The following is a 15792-nucleotide window of genomic DNA, read 5'->3' on the forward strand; positions in this document are numbered from 1 at the left end:
ACACGATTACAAAGGAAACCCTTGCCATCTACCCATAATAACCAACAAAGTTTTTCATTCATAAATATGACCACACAACTAAGGATCACCAGGCATTTGAGGGAAACTGTCAACATGAAAGAGAAGGACCAAAATAAACAAATGGAACTGACTCCAGAGGAAAGTGAGATAATTTAAGATATAGAAGAAAACTTAAAGGAAATATATTCTTATTTGTATTACGAGAGAGGCTGGCCAGAGCCATTCATCCAGCTTAGAATGTTTTACAACTCCACCTTTTATCTCCTTAAAACAAAATTTAGTAATTGGGCAAATATTTACTGATTTCTTGCACTGCATCAAGACCCAAGGATTCTGAAATGTTTTTATTCTCTTTTCTCTAAAAAATAATGGCAGAGAAACAATAAAAGTCAATTATGATGTGATGTGGCCAGTGCTATGATAGATTAAGCATGGAAGAGAGCACCTCATTAGCTGGGAGGGGATATTTCACTTCAACATTAATCATAAGAAAGGAGGGAATCCGCCTGTGCACAGGGAACAGCATGAAAGAGCACAGCACATTTAGGGAAATAAAACTAGCTTAACATGCCTGGTGCTCAGGGTTGAGCATGAATGAGTTGTGGAAGATGGGAGAAATGTGGGCAGGGGTCAGCTCATTTGCCATGCTAAGAATCGAGACCCAGGGCCAGCCTGTGGCTCACTTGGGAGAGTGTGGTGCTGATAACACCAAGGCCACAGGTTCGGATCCCTATATAGGGATGGCTGGTTAGCTCACTTGAGAGAGCATGGTGCTGACAACATCAAGTCAAGGGTTAAGATCCCCTTACCAGTCATCTTTAAAAAAAAAAAAAGAATCGAGACCCTGTACTCTAGGCAAGAGTTTTCCAGACATACTCAGGGAAAAGAGTCCTTGTGAAGCCTTAATAGAACAAACAAAATACTGATATACTTAACTCTTTCATACGTACTGGAAATAATTTTCCTAGCAGCAACTATGACTGTGTTCTAGGTTATCAATATAAAATCACAACCACAAGCATATTCACATCAAAAACAAGCTGTTGAAGTATGATCCATTGTTTTTTTTATTTTTTCCCTTGATACTTATCTGCTACAGATCAATCATTAGCTAGGAGAAAAGCAGTAGTAGAAAGTGGTGACAAAGATTTAAGGAAATTCTGTGTAAGAATAACTGAAAAATAAAACATTCAGTACATTAACTTAATCCTTTCTGTAAACTAAGAAAAAGATGACCAATTGTCTTTGGCTACACACACTTTCATGCACTGCATAGATCTACAAATTTCTTGGAAACTAAGTCTGAAGATCATTTCTGGATGTGTTAGGCAGTGGAAGATTTAAAAAAGGAGGCCCAACACCACAGCCAGCCCTCATTAGGGAGAGAGAAGTATGGGAAGTCCTGACACAAGGGACTTCTGATACAGAATCAGAAACTGGAAAATAAAGTTTAAGTTGGAAGCTGGAAAGGTAGTCAAGTGTTGCATCAAGCTAGAGCACAAGGCTGAAGAAGGATGGGAGAAAGAAGAAGCTTCAAGGATTGAAGTACAAGCAAGGCTTTCTGGAGCTAATCCCCTTCATGTGAACATTCAAGGGTATTTTGTCAATATGTTTCCTTGGGTCTGGGACAGAGTCTTAGGGGATCAAATCAGATTAGATAATAGGATCATTTATAAGATTTAGAATTAACATTCTGCCAGCAGTGTAGAAGATGGATGGAGTGGAGCAGAAAAGGAAGCAAGGAGGTAAGTTAATCCTAACAATTCAGTAATGTGGGAGAAAGAGGATATGTGGGCCTAGGCTTAAATGTTGGCAGGGGACATGGAGGGAAGTGGTGGTGATCACAAAGCTTTGGGGAAGAAGAAGCCACTGGGATTGGGGAGCAATCTGGGACAAGAGAGAGGGAGGAATCATGGATGAGTCCCAGGTCTCTGACCTGGGCAGTTAGGTGGGTGGTGAGACCCACTCAGGCACTGAGATACTGAGATAAAGAGAACCTTAAGGGAGAACAGGTCTGGGTTGGAAGTGGAGTACAGAGATGAATTAAGTTTAGGGCATGCCAAGTGTGAGATGGCTTTGGGATATCCAAGTAAAGATATTCAGAGGTAGCTGTACTTAAGTCTGAAATTCAGGGTTGCAGTTATAGATTTGGGATTTACGACAATGAAAACCATGAAGGTTAAAATCGTGAAGTGAAAACCATGAAGGTGGTTGGGAATCATCCAAGGAAAACGTGGAGAAGGAGAAGAGAGGGGAGGGGGAAGGAATGGAATGGGACAGCAGAAGAGAGGGGATAGAGAACGCCAAAGTTTTAAGGGGTAAAAAGAGAAAATGAGATCACATGAAGAAAGATTCTGAGAGGCAGAAGCCCTTAAGAGTATGGCGGTATAGAATTCAACGGGGGAGGGTATTTGTAAGGATGACAACAGAATAATAGGTCAACAGAATAATTCGGAGGTCATTAAAATGGAACCCTACAAAGTATTCAGCCAAAATTACTATTGAGCTAATAATGGTGGGAGCAGTTTCAGGGCAATACTGTGGGCAGAAGTCAGACTGCAGGAGGGTGGAGACCAAGAAGTGGAGGCAGGGAGGTTGGACAACAACTCTTTTGAAGTTGATCACATGAACAAATTCTGACATTGTCTGCATCTCCGTGGCTCCTCCAGCATCCTCTCCCTTGGGGCTAGGCTAAGCTGATAGCAGGGCCCTTGCAGCTCTGGCATTATGCAATTGTATGAAACTGGCCTTGGAGAAGTCCTTGAGCCCACTTTGGCTCTTGTGATAATTTTCCTTCAGCGGAACTAAGTTTACTTATCTAAGAACTGAAGCCTCTGACGTGACTGATCAAAGCTCATCACATTCATTGAAGCCACCTACTTGGCAGATGTAGTGAAAAGCTACACGGGTCTGAGCCCAGGACAGGATGCTGGGGCGTGGGAGGGAAAGAAAGCAGGTGCTAACTATACAGACAGCATGCCTATCAGAGCAGTTTTTACATTTCCTATCTGTCTCTCAAAACAATTTTATAGGAATCACCAAAGCAACCTTATCATGGTTTCTAGACCAGGTTGGAATGTGGGGCAGGGATTTCCACAGCTGCTTTTAGTTTGAAGGCAATCTGCTAAGATGACACAAAAGCCATTCAGAAATGTAAAATCCTACACACCTCAATGGTTCAATTCGTTGTCAAAACTTTAGGTGTTTTTGATGCTGTTACTCATTTTTTGTTTTGGGTTTTTGTTTTTGTTTTTGTTTTTTTTACCAGTATATAAGGAGTTGGCAATTATTTGGAAAACTCATGTCTTAGGCTAAATTCCGAAAAATTGGGGATGAGAGTTGTCTGTTGCTTAACACATTTCAAATCTCTTTCATGCACATCTTTATTTGATCTTCACAACAATCTATGGGATAGGCGAGGCAGGTGCAACTGCCTCCTTTGGGTATGAGGAAGCTGAGGTCTAGAGAGGTGAAGTGATTTGCCCAAGGTACACAGCAATATATTGGTAAGGCAAGGACTAGATTCCAGGTTTCTTAACTGCAGCCTATTTCCCCTATTCTGAACCATTACATCCGCATTAGAAATCATCTGATAGATAGGAAGAGTGTAGACCGGCAACTTAGTAAGTCAAGCAGATATTCCTACTTTCACTTCAACCCCAGAGTTTTGCCTTGATTTCCATCAAGACCTTACTTTTTTTTGCCTTTGAGAAATTTATTTTTCTTGCATTATCTTTCAGCTAAATTTTATTTAATAACTGTCAGCATCCTCTTTTAGTTTATGTCATGTAGACTTGACTTGAAAAGCTGCTGGGAGTTCGTTGAATTTAAAGATGAAAGATTGGTTAAGGGTCATGAAGAACAATTACATTTTGTAATGATGAATATACTAATTATCTTGTTTTGATCATCACACACTGTACATAGGTATTGACATTCAATCCTGTACCCCACAAATATGTCTAATCAATTATATTTCAATAAAGAAAAAAGATTAAGGAAGTAGTCTTGAGAAGCAATTAGCTAGCAGCATACTAGTCATAAAATCAATCCAAACTTTTGTTGGCATTTGTTTCTTTCCCCATGTATCAGTTTCCCGCTTTATATTAGTAAGACTGAAATTGAAATAAGTCTGTTGCTGGTGGATGAATTTGTCACTTTCCTTGAAACGGGTGAACCCAAAAAGTTAGACAGCAATAGGAAAATACTGCCATTGTCTGTTAAAAAGTCTATGACATTTCAAGGCAAAAATGAATGTATGGAAGAAGAAACTTGTTTCTTCTTTACTAACAAAAAGGAAAGCCTGGAAGTGAATGATATGGGTATAATTTAAAAAAAAAAAAAAGTCTTTACGTAACTTTTTTGCCAGGAGAGAAGACTACGAAGCACATTTTCCAGGAAGTGTGGGCTGCAACGATTGTGCGCTCTTAACTAATCCTGAGTAAGGTGGCCACTTTGACAGTCTTCTCATGCTGCCTCTGCCACCTTCTCGGTCAGAAGATACCAATTCAGCTTTAACACAGCATGATCGAAACATACAGCCAACCTTCTCCCCGAACTGTGGCCACTGGAGCGCCCGTCAGCATGAAAATTTTTATGTATTTACTTACTGTTTTTCTTATCACTCAGATGATTGGGTCAGCACTTTTTGCTGTGTATCTTCATAGAAGGTTGGACAAGGTAAGATGAACTGCAAGTTTTTCTTAACTAAATTTGGGGTCTTTATTGATTTGTGGGTTGATCAGTTTTAGTTCTACCCAAATGACAGACGATGGTAGAAACCCAAATAGATGAATGGTCTTGTGGCAAAATGTTTGTTGTCTAGTCAGTGAAGTTTGATATTCTTGTCTCTGGTTAAGATTTGGGGATCTGGAGTCGGGCTGCCTGGGTTCAAAGTTTGGTTCTGCCCCTACCAGCTGTGCGATCCTGGGGCAAATTACTTTACATTTCTATGCCTCAGTTTCCACATATGAGAGATGGTGATGGTAATGGTACCAATCTCATAGATTAAATGAGTTTAGCCTTGTAGAGAGCTTAGAACACTGCCTGGCACATAGTAAGCACTATGTAGGCACGAGCTATAATTATTTGCTGAAGTTTTGCTTGAAAAGTAAACTTTTTCTTTTTCTGAAGAAGACTTTTTACTTTTAAATTTCCTACTAGGGAAGAAGAGCATCAATTCGATCTGAAATTTCATAGTGCTTCATATTATAGACATGAATAATTCCCAAAATGTATAGTCTTTTTTTAGTAAGAGTGGCTTTCTCTGTATAATTCTTCGAACACTGTAGTTGTAAGCGATTCAGTTTCCCTCTGAGATGTTTTACATTCTGAAAGGATTGGACTTACAGGAACAAAAGAGTAGAGTCACATAGTATGTTATTTTGAATTCTTAGGAAAAGATAACAGGATTTATCCTGTTTCCATGTATTTATCTACTTCCACTGAGGGGTGTTATTGCCTATGTTGACAAAATACCAATCATACATGAAAAGGAGAAAACTGATCAATTGTCTGGCTGTTCCTAAAAGTCTGGATGTGGGAACTGTAGCTGGACAGCATCTGGGTGACTGCATTTTCTCAGGAATGTTTGGGTGTTCTCTCTTGGGATGTAGACCTAAAATTAAGGCCATGAAGTTTTTATCGGCATAAGGTGAGGCAGTGAGGATTGAGGCAATCCACCAGGTTACTCAAATTTCAGGTTTTACTGCTGAGAAAAGACAGGAATTATGGGTCTGGTTGATTGGTTGTTTGTGTTGGCCTGGTGGGCTCTATCAATCAAATGCCTGGACATAGGCCTAGCGTTTAAAAGGGGAATAGTGACCTGATTAGACTAAATTTACCATAGTAAATAGGTGTGCTTTTAATTACAGCAAAAGCCACCGGCTAACTGGATCTTATTTTGAATCTAAAAAAATCCACTCTTAAAACAAGAAAATGGTACAGAATTACTTGATGATGCTTGTGAATTTCGTGCATTTAACTATTCTAAGACATTAGAAAAAGAAATATCTTGTTAACTTTGGGGATTAAAGATGATTTCTTTAAAAATGCAAATTTGTTTTTATAGATACTAAAGTTAGAGACGTGACTAGAATTCACATTAACTGACACATATTGCAAGTTAACTACTTTTTGTAAAGCACTACATCACAGACAAGAAAATAAAGTGGGAAAATCAGCTCAGCAGAAAACTGTTTTGTAGGCTGCTCTTTATAATGAGCAATCGTTACTGGAGCAATGGGAAATATGACAATTATAGAAACTATATTCCTAGGAAACGTTTTTATGATTACAAAATATTTTAGTTGATTGCTTAAAATACTGAAAGGTCTTTATTTTAAAGTGATGTGTACATATGCATGTTTTGGGGACTTAGCCCTTCTGATGAGAGGCCCTCCTCAGTACTCTGAATAGAATATTGCTGCTACAGTACATTGAAAAACTGTACATTTTGTAATGAAAGTTTATTAGATCAGCTGTGATTTTTACCTAGAGTTTTAAATAGTGTGACATCTTAATTGCTGGCTATTGTAGATTTTTAAACTGCAAATACCAAATAACAATAATCCAGTATAATTTGTCATTCCTTTGTTGATGCCATGGAAGTGAACGTGGAGGCAGACGTCCTTAGCTGCATTCTTCTTCAGAATGACATTTCTCATATTTCCGTTATTTCAAAATAGATAGAAGATGAAGGGAATCTTCATGAGGATTTCGTATTCATGAAAATGATACAGAGATGCAACAAAGGAGAAGGGTCCTTATCCTTACTGAACTGTGAGAAAATTAGAAGCCAGTTTGAAGGCTTCGTCAAGGTAAGGAGTTTTGTTGTTGATAAAAGTGTCACTGAAAAGTTTTGCTTCGTGTGCTAGGTTGAGAAACTGAAACCCAACAATGTAAAAGTTTAAACATTCATTATCCACACACAAACACACATATCCATATATACTTATATGTATATATGCACATACATGGGTGCGTGTGTGTGTGTGTGTGTGTATTTTAAAAAGCTAAAAATTGAAGCCAATATCCTATGTAAGAAAGAGAAAGTAAAGTTGGAAATATACACATTCCTACCTGATAAGAATAAAAAAGGCTCTCTCTGGGGAAAATACGCACTGACATGGCGTAGTCACACGTACTCACGAGCTCACATGTGCGGCTGCCACTGAGCAAAATTATGAAGTACACCAAGTTTGTTTTTGGCATTTTTGTATCTCCCCATCCACACCTTGATGCCTCACCACTGTGGATCCATGATCTGATCCCCATTTTCCAGAGAAGCAATGACCACTGACCACTGCCATGTTGTCAGGCCACAAGTGAAGGTATTGCATTTACTGGGAGTAGTAGAAACTACTGAAGACTGATCCTGTCTCTGGTGCTTCTCGGATGATGGAATTTCAGGTGCTATGAAAGGGAGATCTTTCCCTTTTATTGTGGAAAGAGGTGCAGGGAATGGGTAATGAACATTCTCAGTGCCGCTCAAACCAGACCCCACATAACATCACTTGCTCATGAAGCCAGTCCACTCTAGGGCCAGTCATGATCGGAGGCAGAGAGGGTTTGGAACCTTCTAGCCACCAGGCTGGTAACCAGCATAAAGTCACTTCAGGGACTGTGGCCTATAATGGGTAGCCAAAACAAGAATTTTCAGGACCTTTAGATTAATTCCATCATCATAGACACGGGGTCTGGGGTTCTTTCTCCTGGCAGAACTTCAAGAATTGTTTCTGCTCATTTCCCTCTCAGAACACTGCATCAAATCCTGTTGGCCCTCACCTCACTTAGGGGTCCTGTCTAGGAGGTAGCACTCTGCACTGAGGGCAGCTCCATGCCAGGTGGGTGGCAATCTGGATAAACTAACAGGAATTAGTTCTCACATGTAGAAGATGTGTGATTTAATGTGGGAGTGGAGGGCTTAAGATCTTATTTCTGAGCTATCTTCCTGTACTGTCACCGATGTGTAATTTAATCTAGTAGTGAAGACTCTAAGAGCTTATTCTTCAGCCACCTACAGGGATTAGAAAGCGGCTCAAATCCACTGCTGGCTTTCAGGTTCTTTACACTAATCCAGGTTTTAGATGAAACTCCTAACCCTTTATCTGCAAGACTGGCCAGGTCCAGGAAATGATTTACATTTCTTGGTTCTTTGAGGATTCTGGCCACTATTACAGGGTATTGGAATGTGTTGCAAATTTAAATGTGAATAAAAGCACTTTCAAAACAGTGGTTAATAATTCAAACAGCATATTGAATGTGCTTGATTGTGTGACCTTGAGCAGATGGCTTCACCTCTCTGGGCCTCAGTTTCTCATCGACAACATAAGGGAGCTGAGGTTATCTGTAAGGGCACTATCGGCTCTGATATTCTGTAATTATGTGATCAACTTTTAGTTCTCTCCAATGGCAGTGAGAGCAGCACATTGGTTCTTTCCCCCCTCTCTCCTTCTTCCTGAGAGTTTTACGGTTGAACTGTGGGTTCCTCATGTCTTTATCTAAAGTTGGATATGTGAAGCTTCCAAAATCAGCTACCAAGAATGGGAGTAAGGAAAACAGTCAGTTTGGCCTCCCTGCTTATGCTTGTATGAAACAAGTGACAGCTTCGAAGTTCCATGGTCTAAAAAGGCAGACCTTCTCAGCATGTCAACTGGGGCCCCCAGGATCTCTTCCTTACATGTGACAGAGGAGGCTCCTTGCATTTACTGCAACTGGTGGAACCCTAGTTAACTCTATCTGTACCTAGGATATGCGCAGTGATTAGATACAAAGTCCTCCAGCTACCTCGTCCAATGACTGACTCCCTTTCCAATATTCATTCGTCCAAATTTCTCACTCTATAACAATATTTTAGACTTTTTTTTAACCCAACAGGTCAACTACAGAATAACTCCAGATTGGATCTTTCTCAGCTAATGTTAGCAAGATTTCTTTCTGGGCCACTTTCTGGGTGGTCCAGAGCAACCTTAAGTTTGAATCTGGGGGCTTTGAATCATAGGGCTTGACAGGGTCTTAGAAATCATCAGATTCGGTTTTCAATCCAGAGCTTCAGCCTTCTCTCCACCATTCCTATGAAATGGCCACGCAATCTTTGTTTAAACACCTCTAGTGACAAGGAACTCATTGTCTCCTGAAGCGGGTAGCACCAAGCTCTCATGTTGGGGAGAGGATGGGATTCAGGGCTCATGTCAGAGTAAGCGGAGGCATCATTTTGAGTAGTGTGATTTCATATTAAAATTTACTACCCACCCCAAACCCTGCTAGAAACATCAGTTACACGATTATCTGCCCACTGATGCCTGAGGTACCTTTGATAGGGTCCAAGCATTTCCTTTGCCAGTTAAAAAGCAACCTATTCTTATCTGCCACGTAGAGTGCCCACTAAGAGAGAAATAACTAATTCTAGATTTTTGGAAAGCCAACTTGTAAAAGTCTTTCACTTGAGGTGGGGAGTGAAGCAAGAAAAAAAAAAAAAAAAAACGGCTCTGGGGAGTGTGGCTGGGGGAAAGTTCACAAAAAGGCAAGGCTGGGTGCATGAAAGACAGACTTTGCTGACTTCACGTTTTCATGTTGGCCAGGCCCTGACACCAGTGCAGCCACCTAGCCTAAAAGTATCTCGACCTCAAACATCACACTCCAGTTTTTGAAAAGACACTAAGTAGTCATTTGTTTACTTGTTATCTCACAAACATTTTCCTGTTGCCACCCTTTCATAGCGCCACATTTCAGCTCAAATGGAAAGTTCAAGCCTGGCGGCCCATGTGAGCAATTCGAGGCTCAGGTTCCCCTTGGGGCTCTGTGACCTACGCCCTCACATCTGGCAACTGAGCTGAGCCTACAGCAAGACACTTGACAGTAAAAACAAATTCCTTTTAGGGAAGTAATGAAAAGGAAGGGCCCTATAGACAACTGATTCCAGGAATGGGAAGGAGCACAGGACTTTGAGAATGAGAAGATGTGATAATATCACTGTCTTCCTCCATTGCTTTCAGAGTATATGAAGAGAGATGGAATGAGTTGAGCCCATCCTGTGACTGTGATCTTACACTTTCGACTCTTGGTATAAGCCTCAGACTCTTTGGGTGACCTCTAGGCCTTTTGTTCAGTCACTTTGAAATGGCAGCCGTAGCCTTTATTCTCTTCCAACATGTGTTGATGGAAGTCTCTGTTAGCTTCTTTAAGTACCTCTAGCCTTCCTGCAGTTTATAAGTGAAAAGAAATCTTTTAGGAAGTGTTGCATTTGCCTTTGGACATCAGCAGCATTGGGAGATTACCTGTGTGTTTCCTAAATGCTGATTATTCTAAATAAACAGGCTGTGTAGGACAACCATCAAGAGAAGCTCTTTAGCCCATTGAAAAGGATAACAAAATTTAAAATATCTAAGGGTCTTTTCAAAGTCTGGAATCTCTCTCCTAACGTCAAACTTACTCTTAGCCTTGGCTATGAGATTTCAGACCAATTTTATTCTAATAGATGTACACCATCCCTTTATGTTTAATAATATACCATACACCAGCTCCCCGGGTAGAATCATCTCCTCATTCAGCACTTTTTGTCAATACCTGTCAAAACCAGGGAGGTCAGGGTCATAGCAAGGATCAGTATCATAGCCTCTGGCCTGGAGAGAGCACCAGAATGGAGATAATAAGGCCCGAATTTTGTTTCCTAGTTCTCCCCTGGGCTTTCTGGGCTGTCAGCTCATCTGTCAGAGCCATGGGTTCCCAATCAGTATGATGGAATTAATGACAGGATCTGAGTTTATATGATAATCCTCACCAGAAACAGGCAACAGAGTAATGACAGATGCCAGATGAATGATACCTCTAACTCCCCATAGCAGAGCCCCTGTCAAAATAACCTTTTGCAATGATTCTTCTTTTAGGATATAATGGTAAGCAAAGAAGAGGAAAAGAAGAAAGAAAATAACTTTGCAATGCAAAAAGGTAGGTTGCTATTCACCAATTTCTAGAAATGCTTGAAAACTAAAAGGAAGCTTTAGGCTGATCATATTGGACAACCCAATGTTGAATCAGGGAACTTTTAGCCTTGGAAATAAAACACTAACACAGTTGTCAGATTGACACCTTCTCTGGTCCCTGTGATTTAGAAAGACTTTATATGTACGTATTTATGGGGAAGGCTATGTCCTTTTAATGCTGACAATACCAAGTATGAAGAAATCCCATTATGTTCAATACCCAAATCAAAGCAACCATGCAGCCTGGTACCACCTACAGAGGAAGAGATGACAGGAAATTCATCCTTTCGTAGCAGTGGTGTTCATCGCTCAATAACTGTTATTCATGGGGAACAGAGTCCAGTGGAGTGACAGTGTGGCCACATTCGATTCTTTGCACTGTACGTGAAGTCAGAGTGTCCTGAACATCTCAGGGTTGGAAGGGACCTTGATGGGTCTCAAATCGAGCACCATCCCCATAAAACAAATCTCCTTCACAACAGCACTGACCATCTAGGGATGAAGCACCTTCTACTTCATAAGGCAGCCTGGTTCATCTCTGAACGGCTCCAACAATTATAGTAAGATTACTGTACTGCTGGAGAGAAGTCTTTACTCCTCTTGAGTTTTATTTGTTCCTGTAATCTCCAACCACTGGACCCAGTTCTGCTCTTTGGGGCTGTACTAAACTACTGATCTGGATGCTAAAGGGTTCTCTAATTCCAATGAAGTTTTCATCTTCAGAATGATGGCAAGATATGTTCAGTGGTACCATGTTGTCTGTTCATTATAGTGAAATTTGAGGGAACAGTTCCTGTGGATGCTGCCTAGCAGTCTTCAGGAAAATGATACGCGTAACCAAACTGGTCATTCAGGTCATGCAACCTAAATGCAAATGACAACATTTATAAACATTTATAGGGCACCTACAAAGTGCCTGGTACCAGGCTCATAACTGGAAAAAAGGAAACTCCCACACAGTCTCTGTTCTTAGTAGATGGGCACATCTAATTAAGGAGCAAGCCTTTTACATGAAAAACAATTATAGATAGATACAGTAGTTTGGCCAGTTGCTTGACCAAATCAGACACCACAAGCATCTTACTAGTTAAGGGGGGACAGGAAGGGAAGGGGGTTGGGGAGTGATTGGTTGGGTAAGGGGCATAAAGAATAATTACTATTTGTAATAATGAATATGCTTATAAAAAATATTTTTAAAAAGTGTGCAGACACAACCTTGGGGCCCACTAAGATCCCCAATGTATAGGACTTGGTCCTAAAAGCAAGATTCAAGAAGGTATGTCTAACAGAGACCAGTGTTTTTAGCCTGTGTCAGTCTATGTAGAGTATAACTGAGTATTGAACAACTGTGAGGAGGATAGGATTAATGGAAACAGCCAATTCAATTATTAAGATATTAGAAACCAACTTTACCTTCAGGGGAAGGATTTCAAACTGTTTTATCCTTCTTTTTACATAACCTGTGCTAGCATAGCCACTATTGCACAGTTGTAGAACTAGATCAAATAGTTCTGTGGGCAGTTTTGTATTACTTTGGCTTGACAGTTTGCTATTGGTTTCATTTCAGGTGATCAGGAACCTCAAACTGCAGCACATGTCATAAGTGAGGCCAGTAGTAAAACAGCATCTGGTAAGTCCCATAGCATCTGAGCATCAGCCACCCAAGGGGGAAGGCTGGGATGCCAAAGCAATGCAGCCTGATGATTGGGCTCGTCTATTCCTCTGGGGCCCAATTTACAAACCTACCCATACATCTCTCATATGCTCTCCTTTGTCTTCAAAGTGAGCTCAAATGCACAGATGGGACTTAGAGGGACAAAAGGAGGTGGGAAGCAATCCCGATGTTCTCATTACGTTCTTGCTCAATGGCTGATTCTAAATGATGAATTACTGGGTGGAGGGACCAGTATTCTGACGACATAGAAGAGATGGCAGTTAGTCTCCTGCCTGGGAGCATCCTTCCTCCTGAGCCTTCTACACTGTGTGTAAATGGGCCTCAGGGGTTATTTTCTGCCATCGGTCAATCCCTGTATGATTAACCCCAGCCTCAATAGGGCCAACCTCAGGGAAATTAAAAGTAAAATCATCCTGTAAAGATCAATAGGTGGCAAGACGTTAGATTTTCCAATGAAGTAACAACAGACGACACACTGTGATCTTTTCAACTATGAACGATTTTATTTCCATATACGTTCTGCCATCATTCTAGCCCTTAGAGGTTTTATTTATTTATTTATTTATTTTTTACCAAATCTGTACCTTGCAATAGCTGGTGCTGGAGAATGTGTCACATCTGATAAATGGATGGAAACATGCACGCTAGCATAAAATCCCCCATTGACATAAAGGCAAGAGCATCAGAGCAGTCTTTGAAAGAGTTAGCAGAGTGCTCTGGAATGGAGTTCTAAACAGTGTGTTAGTATGTGTGTGTGCACGTGTGTGTGTGTGACAGAAAGAGACAGATAGAGAGAGAGAAGACACAGCTTCTTCTCTGAGGTAGCTTGAGCCCTCAGTGCTTGTAACACATGTACAGTTATCACGGATCATAGTATGGGACTAAGAGCACTGGATAGGTAGTTTTTGAACACTGGGGTTCAATAATCATGGCCACCACTTGCTAGATGACCTTGAGCAGGTCCCTTTACCTACACAGCAGTTTCCTGCCTCGTCTACTTCACAGGTTGGCTTTGAGATCAAATCAGCTAATGTGGGAGAAAGTTATTCTGTTGAGCGCTGTACAAATGTAAGGTGCCACGACTTAGCTTACTTTACTGTGGTTTAGATGTCAAAAGAGTGACATAAAGTCTCTCATTAATACTAGTTATTCCCACAATATTTAATAATTCTATGAAGTACCCCTTTCTCAAAAATACACTTATGGGAAACCATCACAACTATATTGCCATATCCAGGGTAGCCACCTACATGACACCTTCTCTTTTGGATTGGATGACAGCAGAGAAATCTCCTAGATGAATAGCTTCCCACTGGTCTTCGTCCACCTGTATCTAATTCCTTGCCCCTGAATATATTTCATGGATATATATTTGACTATATTTCATGAATATATATTTTTTCTCCCGAAAAGCTCATAATTAATATTGGTCCTACAATATCTTACAGTCTGCATCACAGTAGGTCTGCAGGGGATCAGGTTGGAAGACAGTAACATTCCTCCCCCAGTCCCAAACTCTCATTCCTACCTATAGTCATGCTGCTACAAACTTAACCTACATCCCACAGCAAGGACTAAAATAAGGTAAGGACTTACCAAAGTAAACTTAGTGGACTGAAGATACAGAACCTTCCCTTTTTTCTCAATAAAATGATCCAAGAGTGAAAACATCATAAAGAGGCATCATTTCTGGAATGGTCTGGGGCCTGGGTATGTCAGGCATTTCAGGATGCCTTCCTGTTACTCAAAGATGAGTCTTAGCAGGTAGGATCTTGTGCCTGATAGACCTACGACTAACAAATAAGATTCTTTAAAAAAAGCTCCAGGAAACAAATGCATCAATACTTTCACCTCTCCCCACCCGCCCCAACCCCGCCAGTCAGTCTAGCTCTGTGCAGTAACTGAGATTTGATATCGGGTCACACACTACTTTGAACCCACTCAACATCTCAGCCAAGAAAATGGCACATTGTTGGTGGGTACACCAGCTCAGCCACAAGAATACAGGTACTTTCAAGTTGGTGGCGCCCACTACAATGGGAGATCAAAACACACAGTGAAATGAACACACAGTTTATTTTCATACTTCCTTGTCTAATTTTAGTTCTTGCTTTGGGAGGCAGGTCGAGTTTGCAACAGCATGATCAGGTAGGAAGAAATGGGGTCTTTTCTCTGTGCTGAGGCTGAGCTAAGTAGACTGACAACTCTTTGACTTTGTAAATTTCAAGGCAAGCAAGCTGTCGATGTTAATATTAGCAAGGATTTTGTCTGAATAATTTGGTATGCATATTTCATGATGTGGAATTTTGAAATCATTTGCACTTTCTTAAGTTCAAGGGCAAATTGACTTAACAACTGTAAAGAGATAAGGAAACTCAGTGTGATCTGTTACTTTATGTAATCTTCACAAGTCTCTGAAATACTCTCTAATATTAGCCCCATGTTGTAGATGAGGAGATTAAGTGAATCAAGTCTGGACTGGAACCTGGCTCTGTGTGCCTCTAAACCCACGCTGATCCGTTAACCATAACTCCTCCATAGATTCCGAAGGCCACAAGGGCACTCGAGAATCCATTCCTATACAAAACCAGTATCCAACATTCAACTCTACTTTCTGTTAGAATGGGAGCCATGCTCTGCTTCACCTCACCATAAGTTTTTACTCTTTTTGTTACAGTTCTACAGTGGGCAGAAAAAGGATATTACACCATGAGCAACAACTTGGTAACTCTCGAAAATGGGAAACAGCTGACCGTTAAAAGGCAAGGACTCTATTATATCTATGCCCAAGTCACCTTCTGTTCCAATCGGCAAGCTTCGAATCAAGCTCCGTTTATAGCCAGCCTCTGCCTGAAGTCCACAAGTGGATCCGAGAGAATCTTACTCAGAGCGGCAAATACTCACAGTTCCTCCAAACCTTGCGGCCAACAATCCATTCACTTGGGAGGAGTATTTGAATTGCAACCAGGCGCTTCGGTGTTTGTCAACGTGACTGATCCAAGCCAAGTGAGCCACGGGACTGGCTTCACATCTTTTGGCTTACTCAAACTCTGAACAGCATAACCTCACAGGCTGCGGCTGAGCTGCCGCTGGCAGTCTTCATAATACAGCAAA

General features: G+C 40.9%; 1 protein-coding gene across 1 annotated transcript; it reads left to right on the forward strand.

The window, feature by feature from the left end:
* The first annotated feature begins 4545 nt into the window (after positions 1-4545).
* Positions 4546-15732, forward strand: CD40LG (CD40 ligand). The gene is made up of 5 exons (XM_063084440.1): positions 4546-4701; positions 6708-6839; positions 10908-10968; positions 12571-12633; positions 15356-15732. The coding sequence occupies exons 1-5, from the start codon at positions 4546-4548 to the stop codon at positions 15730-15732; spliced, it is 789 nt and encodes a 262-aa protein (XP_062940510.1).
* Positions 15733-15792: the final 60 nt, after the last annotated feature.

Source organism: Cynocephalus volans, chromosome X (assembly GCF_027409185.1).
Source record: "Cynocephalus volans isolate mCynVol1 chromosome X, mCynVol1.pri, whole genome shotgun sequence".
In the NCBI taxonomy this organism is placed as follows: Eukaryota; Metazoa; Chordata; class Mammalia; order Dermoptera; family Cynocephalidae; genus Cynocephalus; species Cynocephalus volans.

Excerpts from the sequence above, each read along its gene's own strand:
- CD40LG (XM_063084440.1), top strand. The coding sequence starts at position 4,546 with ATGATCGAAACATACAGCCAACCTTCTCCCCGAACTGTGGCCACTGGA. Across the intron at positions 4,702-6,707 it reads TTCATAGAAGGTTGGACAAG|ATAGAAGATGAAGGGAATCT; the intron begins GTAAGATGAACT and ends ATTTCAAAATAG. Across the intron at positions 12,634-15,355 it reads CAGTAGTAAAACAGCATCTG|TTCTACAGTGGGCAGAAAAA; the intron begins GTAAGTCCCATA and ends TTTTTGTTACAG.